The 14719-nt window shown below is 32.4% G+C and overlaps 1 protein-coding gene across 1 annotated transcript in view; it reads right to left on the bottom strand.

Moving 5' to 3' along the window:
* Window positions 1-14719, bottom strand: part of LOC128190295 (neprilysin-1-like) — a 30795-nt gene that overhangs the window by 14512 nt on the left and 1564 nt on the right. Inside the window, exons 2-5 of the mRNA XM_052862311.1 lie at window positions 2846-2890; window positions 1879-2040; window positions 1634-1717; window positions 473-678 (exon numbers count right to left, since the gene is read on the bottom strand). Of these exons, the coding sequence (XP_052718271.1) occupies window positions 473-678; window positions 1634-1717; window positions 1879-2040; window positions 2846-2890 (497 nt within the window). The remainder of the gene's footprint in view (window positions 1-472; window positions 679-1633; window positions 1718-1878; window positions 2041-2845; window positions 2891-14719) is intronic.

Raw genomic sequence — 14719 nt, 5'->3', positions numbered from 1 at the left:
GATTAGAAACTAATTGAAGAACAGCTTGTAACTGGATGGTATATTTATTTCTTCTTTAACCTGACATGATGTACTTTATCATCTGAACTTAGTGCGGTGTTACGCTGTTGTCAAATCTAAAAAACGAAAGGATAAAAAACCTGCCAGATTCCATAGTTCAACAAGTATAGGAAAGGAGACTCCATCTGAATACTTTGTTGTGTAAGAGTGCGTTTTTGACACCTAAAGCTGTCGTGCTTACATCAGAACGCGATACACATAAACACAGATTACATTTCGAATTAAAGTAATTCAATCGGAACATTTTTACGATCCTTCGTCTCTCATTAAGAAAAGCTGTCACTCTCCCGTGATTTATGTGTACATTCAAGACGTTTCACTTCGCTTTTATCAGATTTCTCGTCATCTTGGTATCAAAAAAAAAAACATACCATGACGGCCCGTTGCAAAAAATCTAAAAACAAAAAACAACCTGTATAATATTGGATGAGGAGTTCTTGTCGTCTGCAGCCACGGAACAGAAGATGATGATGATGCTGGTGAAGTTAGCCCTCACCAGACCCAGGGACTCCTCAACGACGAAGCTGTCCTCCTTCCAATTTTTCTCAACAACCGGCCATCCCCCCAGCAGGGAAATCATCTGATGTAACGGCGCATCGCCGACCGCTTCTATTCTACCTTTACATAAAACTTTTTATTTTGGATGCGAAAAGAATCAGACATATATATTAAATTGAAATGTTTACAGTACATATACAGGTTGTTCTATGCAGTACCTATAATAAGTGTCATATTGTAATATTTGAATTTATTGGGTGCGTTATATTTATTATATTTTGACATAAGGATAACTAAATGTTTAAGAAGATATTGAACATATTCATCTGTATATGTACATGTTTTAGGAAGGAGCTTTATGGGACCGATCATATAATCTCTAATAAAATGTAGTCTACTCTAAGCCCAAAGTTTTGTGAATTTGAATTCCATGTTTTGAAATCATATTTTATAACCTTCAATTATCATAATCAGGAAATCATTTTATCGCTTTTCATTCAGCTACTAATAATATGAGTGTTTTTGCATATTTTTTAAACATTAATAAAACTCATAAATATTACGCCAATAATATTTTCTGTTATCTTGATGAAATTTAAATCACGTAATTCCGTAGCCTGTACTTGATCGGGTTTTATTGATCCATCGTTCCGGGTTCTCTATGATAGCGCCGAAAGACACTTTTGGACTCTAAAGTACTTATCTTAATTGTGCTCCGAAACTTACTGTCTTTGACAAATACTAGCTGTGCAGAACTAATCGTTTCCGTAATAAACTGTAATTATCGTCTACTCAACTGAGAGTTTCTTTTTATTTAAGAAATAAACATTTATGGAGGCGGTGGTGTTTATCAGGACCTATTTTCTGGAAATGACTTTTAACCTCTGTTATACATTATTACACAGGGCATGTGAATCTGTTCCAGATCTTTTCAAGACAATTAAAGACTAAATATTGCTAAATATTTTTAGAGAGAGAAACAAGAGAAATTACAGAGACCCAGTTCGTTTGATCTCTTGAAATTGAACCTTCCATGTATTTTCTCTCATTTCATGCGATTTGAAAGAGCACTTACTTGTATTAATACAAGACTTGTAGAGATGTTTAGCTTTTGATGTCGCTACGCTGTCATAATCTTGTATTCCCTCTTCCAACAAGCCTGCTCATTAAGTAAAATACAGGCATCAGTAAAAAAAAATACAGAAACTTCTGATCTCAAACATGTTAAACTTGTATAAAATTCTCTCTCTCTCTCTCTCTCTCTCTCTCTCTCTCTCTCTCTCTCTCTTGAGCTAAAGGGTACTATAGGAAGCCTTTTACTTCTAAGTTTAATCTGTAAGTCATCATGGAGTTTCTCAAACGTATTAAAACTAGGCCTATCGTCTGGAATGATGTGTTTTTTGTTCCAGTTGCCGCAGGCGTATTGGTAGAAGTCTTGGCATGGGTCCGCCGTTCGATCCATGGACTGGAGCAGTTGGGCAGCTGTAAAAAGTCAATTTCGTAAATGTACTGTTATTGTTAAACAAAGATCAAAACCAATACCGTCGCCCGAAACGTTTTGTTTCAGTGTCACGGACACGCACTTCAAGTCTTATTATTGGTTTGTAGTTATCCTGTGTTATCAGAAACAGATCCATAACTTTTAAGATAATCGCCAACAGCTAGAGATACATGGCGTTGTTTCAACTTTAAATTGATCGGAATTTCTTTTTAATATTTAATATGAAATAGATTCTCCAAATCACGTTTCTAGCAACAGGAGATTGCTTCCTCCAAGTTATCATAAGACATATTCATTGCAGGAAACATGACAATTTTTCTATAGCAGTACTAGTGCCATTCGAAGCATTCTAATGCATCCAATGAGTTCAATTAAATAATCGTTGGAAATTATTAAGAGAAATGGTATTGATTATGTGTCTTTGGACCACATTAGATGTTTTTTAAACCAAAAATAACAATTCTAAATTTTGAAACATGTTATTTCAGCTGCTATAATCGTGTTTCATGCTTTTGCGTGCCTTATTGTTCAGTTATATTTTTGTATGCCCTCTAGAATTCATAATTTTATTCATATAAAAGAAAACTGAGGGAAATGTGATAATTTTTAATATGGTGGTTTTAAATATGAATTGATAAAGGAGCATCAAAGTGAAAATCATGACTAAAATTACATGTATTAACCTTTGACAACGTGACAACGTGAAACAACAGTACCAACAAAAACGCACATGCTGTGCCATGTTCCTGGAACTGTTTCATGACTACTTTATATTTTAACACTTACCAGTTTCAATACAGTCAGTTGTTAAACAAACGCTGGAAGATGTATCTACAAAAAAACATGACAGGTTAATTTTAATTAAACTTTGGTAGTGTCTTTCTTCTACTTCATTTTGACATTGATAAAGCTTTAATAAAAACCTTAATTAATTCATAACTTCGACACACAATAATCATGACTTCCTTATCCTTTCAAATTTTTTTCTACGCCTGACCCAAAGCCATCATAAATTAACTCTAATGTTGTAAAAACACCCATGGACTACCAAAGCAATGTCACATATTTGATTTCAGGTCTCATAACTGCATATATTATCACCAAAGAGAGTTCTTTGAAAATTAGAAGAAAAAAAATAGGCAAGACATTCTTCTTTAAACATGCATTACCTTATTTGGAGTTTAAAATAATTGATCTAGACATGAAGCACAAATATTTCGGCAGATAATTTGGAATAACCACCACGATGTGATAGCTTCAATGAATACAGCTATGTACGATTTCACATAATTTTTTGCCTATCAATATGATTTGCTGGTGCAGTATTTTGCAGTCAGTGGATAAGTTTCCATCACACAAAGCCAACATAAAAAACTATTATTTACGTATAATTACTAGCATGCTAAAAGTTGCAATATTTGATAGTTTCCATTTGTATCATATTTTTAGTTGTATGGTATGATTACATTTAATGCACGTTTTTTCTGTATGTTTTTTTTCCTTTGCAATATGTATAATTTTTCATGTGTGATGTTTAATTTGATATTTGTTTAAAATAATCTACATATAAATTGTATTATTGTTAATTTTATAACATGATTTGCATTTGTATTGCTAAAGTCTTTTATTAATTTCTAATTGTAATTTTTTAAACTAACATTGTGTCTAAGAGACTGCCAATTGTAATAGTGGTTTGTTTTCAAATATTTTATTGGTTTATTTATTTTTTAATCGAACTGGGTAATGTATTCCGGATGAATTGCTTAAGGTCATCGGTCTTGGTCATTTTTCCCGGATTTACAGAAGATTAAAAAGTAAATGCAAGCTTATGTTGTATTTTACTCCTAATTGACCTATCTCTACTCCAATTCTAGCATTATTTAAATACTTTTTACATTATTGTATTAGAAAACATCAAACCAATCAATTTCGACGTAAGTCTTTGTTAGACTCTAACTGAATAATGGGGAATTCTTGACAACAAATAGATGGTATTGTACTTATTACATTGGGTGACTCCTCTCTACTAGCGACAGCTATAGAACAAGTAATAAATGAACAATGGCGACAAATACGTTGTCGAAAGATATTGCTTTGTGGAATATTAAAAGTTTAGTGTCAATGCACGGAATATGATAGGGATAATTACCTTTTGGTCATGGAAAAACAGCTTTATTCGAAAACCAATAAGAATTACATGAAGAAATTATCACATATCTATTTTAACCAAAATATTATATAAAGTCAATTCTTCAGCATTAATTGGTTCTTATATAGTGTTTAACACTTTCTTTGAATCTATTTAAATTTCCTTGTATCTTGATTGTGATGCCTTGAAATGCTTGACATTTTTCTCAAAGTATGGCATTAAAAATTCCATATCATGTATAAAGGCCACAACTTATGGCCCGAATAGCGCAATGAATTACAATACAATAATTTATATGCATTTTAAAATTTAACAAAATATTTTTAGATACATGATAAGAATTGCACCTTATCAGCCACATAACATTAACGGACGCTCAACAGATTAAATTAGGACAAATATACATTGGATTAAACGAAAAACAATTAGATTGATTTGTCATTTTTCATCCGTTGGACGCAATTTGTTGATTGTCCGTTAAATAAGGTCATCCCCACTGCTGTTGCATATCTCACGACCAAGATATTGAAGCATTAAAGGAATAAACACCGTGCAATAATTTACCGGAAACGTTATTAACATACAATGGTCAGCAAACAGACTTCCCCGTTTGGGTAACGAACAACTATCATTGAAAACAAATGCGTACCGCTCGACGGCACGGTTTTTTAATAAAAATTACCGTTTGTGCTTCGGTCACGCAGAGCAAGTCCAGTTACCCTTCTCATGTCCTTTGAATCCGAGTCTTAACCGAAAGAGGGAACAGACTTGCTTGGACATGACCAATATACAACTAATAACCTAACGGTCATAAACCGTTTGCTCAGTTTCTTCGTGCGTTTTGCATCCGTTTTAAACACAATTTGTTATACTAAAACAATGAAGTTAGTTAGACGTTGTTTATTACGGAACGATCCCTTCTATTGCACCACTACCATCCGTTTTATACACTCCAATGTACCGACCTGAAGAAACTCTAGGAGTGTCGGGAAAACTTCTATAAGATGATAATAACCAGTGGGTTGTGTCTTGTTGTCATTTTTTTAACCGTTGGATGACGTCTGACTGTCGGTCGTCTGGTTGTCATATCAATGTGATTCTCACTTATCAACCGATTCCGTCCTTTAACCGTTTTTACATTAATTTAATATTCTTTTTTCAGTGAAGTGTGACTTCGGCGTTGTATTATTATATAATAATCTATACTACTATATTAAAATAATATACTCGATTTTTTGGGCTTTAATACCGAGAAATCGGAAGAGTACTGTCTTTTATTTTATATATGTTAAACAACATTTGTACTTGAAGATTACAAATTTGTTTTTAATTTTTATCAATCAATCTTCGCTTAGTAATAATCAACGAAAATTTCTTTCTTAAATCCGGAAATCATCTGGATGTTTTGGATTTTACAATCTTGCGCATGCGCATTACATTCACGCTAAATCACGGGAGGCTCTTTCCACAATATCACATTTGCATGGATAAACAAAGAAAAGATATTACAAATACGTGTAAATTTTTATTGAAAATCAAATATTCTGTTCATCAAAGGAAATACGGGAGATAACTCTAACTCATTTTTAAATAGTGCATTTAATATGAAAAATCCCGAGAGTTCCGATTGCCAACATGGTGTATAAATTCGAAGCGAGTAAAAAGATTGGCGATAAAGTGTTGAATTCTTCATAAATATGAATTAAATTTTTAGATGAAAGGTATTTACAGCCTCAAAATGGTTTGTTCTGAACAATTTGACTTTTGATTTTCAATGCAGCTTCATTAATTTTCTCCGCAATCGTTTCGGACCGATTCAACAGTTTTCTGCTACATTACGGGTATATGGGAGGCATTTTAACTGTGGTGAAGGCCTCTCCCGATACACAGTTAGATTATTCTAACAAAGCAGAGTGTATTAAAATTAATTGCATTATTGTAGGCTTAAAGCTTGGTTATGTACATGTCAACAATACGGTGTGTCGATGTATCTATTTCGTAAATGCCCGCTATATGCAATATGTCAACGCGTGCACGCACGGGTCAAAGTCTAGTAGTTCATAATATTTCATAAAAACATATTGCACTATCCACAAACATTTGAGACGCATTACACATTTGCAAATCATTGATTTATGATTCAATAAATAATTTTGGGTTAATATATATGTAGGTAAAAAATGAAAGCTCGAAATGTCGATAAAGCAAACAACATTTACGATGAAAAAAAAATACCAACTACAACAAAGTTATTTTCAGTAAAGTGTCAATACAAATGTTTCATTGAAAAAAATGTCATCATTTCTATGCAATCGTTGTCGACTGGTATCTTCCGAAGTTGTTGCTAATTCATCTCATAAATGATCTAATGTTTAATGTTTACTTTAACTAAAGGCAGTTATATGGACGATTTATAATCGCTCACATGGTTCCTGTTTTATTATTCATGCTTCTTTCCTGTAAATTTTCAATCAAGCAAGAAGCCTCGAACACATGGGGATACTGAAATGGGAAATTAATTACTTCTGCTAGTGACGACCAAAGTGTTTTCTACAATCATTTTCTTCAAACTCATAATAAATGATTCAAATCATTTAAACTATCATTTGATGTTGAGAGAATCTGGGCCTAATTTATGCATACCTTATTTTTACTGGTCAAGCAAATGACCGTATTCTTCTTTTACAATATCAAAGTTGATAATTGTTACTTTTTATGTCTTTTTACATTTATTGCTCTTGTGTTTAAATAAAGAATAACGCCATATCTGTTTATTTAAACAGAAAACCTGTTTGACAAGAAAGAAGAGAGTGACACATGAAATTAAAGCTATAATAAACAATGAAATGGTAAGTTGATAAATTTGCATTCATTTCATACAGAAAACGTTATATTATACGAGATTACACGTTCTGCTGAAAATTGAGGCAACGTGTGCACAGATTGTAGTGCCCGATTAGATTGCATATTTTTTGTAAGAAAAAATCAAGGTCCTAAATATATCTAAATACATTGTTTTGTCTATACTGTCATATATATATATATATATATATATATATATATATATATATATATATATATATATATATATATATATATATATATATATATATATATATATATATATGTGTGTGTGTGTGTGTGTGTGTGTGTGTGTGTGTGAGAGATAATCGTAATTAGATTATTTTGGATACATGTAAGTATATAATCAATTTCAGGGACTAGTATAACATCGCCTTTAGAATAGCATTGAAAACAATAATGTTTTTTATAATTATTTGAAAGATTTTTCAATGTCACAATCGGTATTTTTCTTTTTCTTGATTACAAGTATTACTTGGTCAAACGACCCTTTTAAACAAACATTTGTAAGACACGTACAATCAATGCTATGATTGTGATAGTACCTAACTATTGTGTCATTATTTTCTGCCATTGTCAGTTTGATTCTTTGACTTAAGTTTAAATACCGGTTGACTTTTACAGAATTATAGAAATTAATGATTTAATGGTTTTGATCTTACAAGAAAGTTCGATCCACAATAAACAGATATTTCAAGATCACATCTTGACATTAAGCTAATCGAAATACGCAATCTAGTACCAGAAAATGGAAAACATTTCCTTTTCTTAGATGTTTAATTTTTTTTTATTTAATAATCATACAAAATCACTGCTATGCAGTAAAGGTAAATGTTCAGTTGAACAGTACGCCAAAGTCAGAGGAGAAGTGCATTGATTCCCAAGAATGGCAAACAATTATGAACCATAAGAAATCCATTTTGTATCAAGACCTGGTCCACTCTCTAGTACAAACAATACTAAGAATTTCGTTATTATGTGTCACTATAGACGAATTCCGTTTTTGTAAGTAGCAATATGATATTAATGTCCTATAAAATAAATTTCCGTTTCTCACAATTTGCTATCGATCTAGGAGAGACGCGAATGCTTACCATTATTACTTACGGCCCAAGACGCTTCGTTTATAAATCAAACGCAAATCAATATATATATATATATATATATATATATATATATATATATATATATATATATATATATATATATATATATATATATATATATATACACTAGATGCAGTTCTATATTTTAAACAATCATATAGTTTGAAACTCAAATTTAAAATCCTGCTTTTAAATGTCATCAGTTGAGATGTTGAGTTTTCTGAGACAGTTCATCAGTACTGCGACAGTCTGATATCAAGTGTATAGTCAGACCGATACTGAGGTAAGTTCACTTAACAGACTGACAAAAGTGTAAGCTTTTAAAGACTGAAAAAATAAAGAAATGACGTCACAGCAGTGTTTCTTTTATTTAAAACTGTACAAAGAATGTGAAATGTTACATACATATTGCCAAAAGAAACTGTCGGGTCTCAAAATATCTTTGGGAACATATACATATTATATATCATATTACTTCGTTTTTTTGGTAGTCATTTGTATACTAAATACTATACATTGCAAGGTTTAAAAAAAAATCAGATTTACTTTCCTGATTATTTTATGCTAATCTTATGTTCTGACTATCATTGTCTACCACTTTTTGTTATGAATGTTCATATATACACGTACATGGACGTCTCCGATAGCAACGTGCAATGAAAAACGCAATACGTTACATAGCTTCCGCAGATGTTATCTAGTTGTGAGTAGATTTCAATCCGACTAATTAGAAATGATTGAAGGGCCTGCTTCGGCGACGTCACCTGTGATCCCAGGGTCGGACCCCATCATTAATTTATGTCGGCGGATAGCTAGGTAGAATTAAAACCATCGATTCTTGTTGCCAATTTGTTTAGTGTTATTTTCTCGTTAAGAATTCCAGTGATTGATGACCAAATAAGTTGTTGTCGATAACAAACTCCCTCCTCAAACAAATCTAGAGGGGTTTTTTTTCTGCTGCGATCGCATTGTTCCTGAAAACGATCTCTTTAGTGAAAGAAACCTTATTTCCATTTTGGCTTTCATAGCCTTTTATTCAACACAAATGTCTTCCAATTTAAGAAAGTGTTGAAATACCTAGTATTTAGAATGCAACAAACATCTTTTGAAGCAACCTACTTGCACAAATAATAGGAGACCGATTTTTTTACATAGTTACTCCTTGCATAACATACGTGAGAAGAAATTAGGTGCAACAACATAACTTAACCTAATTTTTTTTTATTTTAACTTATTAGCTCGAAATCAAATTATAGATCTAAAACAGTTTTGACAGAAAGTTGGCACCAGAGAGAGAGAGAGAGAGAGAGAGAGAGAGAGATTTTCGTTTAATGGCTTTAAGTTTTAACACTAGATGATGATTCAGTACAACAGTTTTCTGTGACGTTGATATTGAAAAATATTAGACAAAAACCCAGAAACAGTCAGAATATTGGAATGCCTCATTTAAGACCAAGGTCTGTTTTCATTCGTATAAAAAATCAATTTTGATAATACTTATTAACCGAGGTGCAAAGATTAAAAATTCATGAGTAGATCTTTACACACAGTAATCAGATTTTCCTAGAAATGGGGAAAAACCACAATTGACGACCTTGAAGGGATTTTAGAATCAACAAATATATATAAGGAAGCATGGCTTATGTGGTTAAAAGTGTAAATGAATGAAAAATAAATAAAAAAATTAAAAGAACCCAAAAAAACTATTTTGCTATCGTATTTACACACACTAAGTTGCTAGTAACGACGTTTTTTGAATGTAACAGTAAATTAAGGTCACACACTGACATGTAATCCAGTTCGAACATTTCAATACGACTTGTCGACTTTCTTATGACCCATCTTAAAATTAAATAAAGACTAACTCAAGAATGACGACTTGGTCGTAGTTATTTTGTTTTGGTATGATATCAGGTGTACGTCCTTATGATAAAAACACCAAAGACCTCTCTACATGGTGTTTGACAAAGCAATCGTTAATGTAGTCGATTGCTTGAAAACTAGACGTTTTCTATCATTTCAACTGAAATACATGTATAAACTTCAGTTACAGTTCTATCCGTGTTCGAATTCGAACACCAAAATAATTTTATAACGAATGTAGCACGAACATATTTTAAAAATCGTTTGCGAATTAACGACTTAAAAACATACATGTAGGTGTTGCGAAAGAGGTTGAATACGGATCCATATCAGCCATGAGGATCTATAGTCATAGACATGCATGATCCCTATCAGTCTCTAGGACTGATACAGGTATTGTAAAGTAAGCTTTATCGCATTAGCAAAAAAAACCCGGTACGTAGTAAAATTTATTACTTAGTATTGCACTAAGATTAAGGAGGTTGGATCCTGCGATGAAATGTATTTTTTGTAGAGTATTTTTGTATAAATATACATACATACGGCATAACCAAAATTCAAAACAAAAATAGGAGGCCATTGATTCACTGTATATATAAGTATTGAAGGCCTTATTAAAGCGATTCAGTGTATGCATTACTGAGTGTTGTATGGCTCATCGGACATTCGTTATAAAGGCGAGACACTGTATATAATAGTATTGTAAGATATGTTGAACATTCGGTAAAGCCGCCATTAACTTTATAAATACGTATTGTAATATTTATCAGAGATTCGGTATAGAAGCAATTCACTGTAAATACTAGAATTGTAAGGCTTGTTCGACATTCGATATGGAGGCGCTTCACTGTACACAGGCTGGATGCTCGGTATAGAAGCAATTCACTGTATTTACTAGTATAAAGTTAATCATCTTTATACCGAGTATCGAACAAGTTTTTATCTCGGCTACGAACCACCCAGCTAGAGTTTTGACATTGCAAATCTTCTATAGTGTCGCCCGTAGATTCTGAAGACGGTAAAAATTTTCACTTAATACACATTCATTTTACATATAATAAACACAAACAATTAAGACGCTTTTCAAAAGTTTTGAAAATGATATGTAAACTGTTGAATCATTAAAATTCGCCTGGGCCAATTTTCGTGGTTTGCTTATATATTACAGGTTCGCAATTTCGTGTATTCTCTGACACCGACAAAGGGAAATGTGACTTCATAACCATAATCTATCACTTCGTGGATGATGTTAGTTCGTGGATGAGAGGTACCCACGAATTCCAAGGAGACTGATCCACCACGAAATCTAATGACGCAGCAGTAAACAACCTAATCAAAATTAATGTGGTATGGGACACATGTCGATATTAATGTGGATTTAAGTACATTAAAATTAAAATACCTTCACCGAATTAGAATTTTTAATGTTTACGATAATAACAATGATAATATACAAAAAAATGCGTTTGATTTTTTTCTTTGGAAAAATAAAATGCCTAAAAGCCCCGGCGGAATTTGAACTTATGACGTAGAACCGACAATCTCGTAACCTATTTCTCTACGCTGTTACGTAACATACTTGTGAAAGAAAACATAAAATTAAACTGACTTTTACTGTTTATTTTGATAGGAAGCACGTCTCAATACAGAGGTGTCTCATACCCCCTTAATTCACAAACCCAAAGCCATGTCATCTTTTCTGGTATTTACTCTAAGAATGGATTTATGCACTACGTGGGTCTTACAAGCAAGTCAACAAAGCAATACAAATGTGTGTTGCTGCTATGTAGCGTAAGCAGACCGTGATCTAGATAATGGCTGTAATGAAATCATTTGACATGTAATGGAAGAATTAATGTAATCATTCTGTCCCAGTGGCCGTTTCCTGTTCGGTGTAATAAGAAGAATGTGTTATTACCGGCTATATGGCTACATTTATTGGCAGTAAAATGAAATCAGTCTTAAAAATTATTTCATAAAAAGTATCATTAAGTCGAAAAGAGATAATTATATTGAAGTGTTATCGCTCCAGTTAACTATAAAGAAAGCGGATTGCAAAATCCCCGGGATAGTTCCGTGTATCCCGCGGGATTTCCATGACTACAGAGTGTTAAAGTTTGTGAAATTTCAAAATGTCCTTGTAAGCTCTGATTTTTTATCGAATTTTTTAAAATTACTTACTTAATCTAATTTTTAGAGAAGCAGTAGTGTGGGAGAAAAATACATTTTTGATTAAAATGTAAGTCCTATTCAAGTTTACCATTGTTAAAAATTAATGCATTTTTTAATAGACTTCGTCGATTCTCTATACAGAGAATTGTTATATCCATGGGCCACTAACTCTCATATTTACAATATCACCCCTGCGAATATTTTAGAACACGTGGTTTTATTTGACCCTTACAGTTTCGCAGTCAAAATCGAACCTAGTGTTTATAGTCTATTTCCTGGAATCTAGGTACTTTTAGTTAAATATAAAATCTAACGTTTATTGATTTTAAACTTAATGTTCATTAATTGGTGGATAAAATGAGTTCTAGAAATAAATGTGATAATAGAAAATATACGGTTTTTTTGCTGTTGCAACAATTAAACATGCTTAGTAGCGATCCCCCCTAAGGATTATTGTCGATCCGCGCCTTACCTAGCAATAGCATCAATAGTGACTATACTATTTTATGCAGAATGTTCCTTGAAAACTACTCAATATACTAAGTTTTTATACAAAACAGACCCACATTGTTTTGTTTTAAAACCTGTTATTGAACACCAAAAGCATCAAACAAGGCTATGATTTTTTTTTAGGCAACCCAATGTTTATAATTTAAGGTCAGACGACACGTTCCTTAATTTTAGATAACTTTTTCCATGTATTTGTTAATGGTTTACTATTACTCTGACAAGCTTTCTTGCAAAAAATTAGGGTACCTTACCAGGCATTTCTGCAAAATACTAGAGTATGCAATATCCTATATCATCTTCCTGAAAATAGACTTGAATTGCTGATATAAATACATTTACAGCACAGCGAAATTCACTATATAAGAACAATATCTCCACCGGGGCGGGGCTTTGAACTCACGGCTCTAGAACCTATACGCTTTTGGCAGTGAGCGGCCACGGTTCTAACCACCCGACCATCTAGACATAGAACCCAATCCAAGTAAATTTTGATCATTTTTAAAGTAATTATAAAATTAATATTTTTTATTGGAACTCTTTATTACGAGGAGATACAAAAAAGATTTTTGAGGAACGTGTCGTCTGACCTTAAACCACGTGTAGAGTTGTTGAACACGAACGATAACTCTGTTCTGAAAATTATCGTTTAGTTTCAATAACCGCTAGATGATGAATAAAGACATATATCTTATAGATTTTCCCTTTTTAACATAAATCAAAGTAGGATGTGATATGAAAAACATTATACATATGTAATTCACTTTTTATACGTTAAATTAAGAAAAGTGTTTGCTGCAACAAAAAGTTGGAGAAGGAGCTTCCTCCCGTAAAAATTCTAATCTTCAGATCTCATTAATATAATCTCAACGCTCAAAATAAAGTTTTAATTCTTATGTGTAACATAGCAACTGTTGTACACTGTGCTCAAACTTATTCTCAATACGTTGGCTTGTTATAAAAACACTCGAATACGCCTTAAACATAAGTCAAAATCTGTTTAAATCATTTGGTTTATAGTATAATGAGGTCGTGAGAAATGGGTCTTCATTCAGTGTTCAAGATAAGTAATGACATAAAACGCATATTGTCTTTGTTCTTTTTAATTCATATAAATTATGAGCGACCTTATGTAACCTCATTTTGAGAAACAAAAGGCGTAAACAACTAGTAACAGCTGTCCTTTCAATATCACACATCAGAAATTGCGAAACTATGTGTTAATATTGCTTTCAAATAAAAAAAAACACTTCTCGTCTTTGTTAAACGGTGCAAACGGGGGAAAATTCCAGTCTTCGAAAGAGAGTTTGTAGTGATATGATACCAGCATTTTACAGAGGAAATTCAGAGCACGTACGTTTTGCGTAGGTTTGCTTGTTAAAAGGATTACACAGAATCTACAGGCAAATCCAGAAATGCGTTGTCATGTATGGTTACATAAAAATCACAAATACCACGTTTGAAAGAAAATTAAAAAAGGCTTAATACCGAACAGTTGGTCAGGGTTCCTAAGCACATAGAATGCACAAGAGGGATAATTTATGCTAAATCAAATTGGATGCATGCCTTATAGGCATCCAGTTAAATCAAGTTGCTTTATAGCCTATACAAAACACAGCTAAAATTTAAAGGTGTAGTAACGAATTTTATATACTTTTGCTGATCTTCCTTTTTTATCAATAAAAACTCTTCTCTGAACGATTCTTTGAATAACCCAAATTCCAAAGAAGTGACAATAAAAGCGAATTTAATCTCTAACTTATGTCTACAGGAGCTGCAACACAAAATGTATTTGATCCAAGGGTTATTGATTTACTTGGAGAAATGGAGAAATAAAGACATTCTCTTATTACCGATAGTAAATTACGGTTCCCAAAAATTTGCATATCACAACATATGTCGCCATCAAGAAACCATTCATTAAAGCATACACGCAATCATAAAAGATTGGATCTCTTCCGGCATAGAATAGATTACCTTAATTAATTCCTAATCTTCTGT

This window comes from Crassostrea angulata, chromosome 6 (genome assembly GCF_025612915.1).
Source record: "Crassostrea angulata isolate pt1a10 chromosome 6, ASM2561291v2, whole genome shotgun sequence".
NCBI lineage: Eukaryota > Metazoa > Mollusca > Bivalvia > Ostreida > Ostreidae > Magallana > Magallana angulata.
The sequence above is the reverse complement of the archived record's forward strand: the minus strand, read 5'-3'. Positions and strand labels throughout refer to the sequence as shown.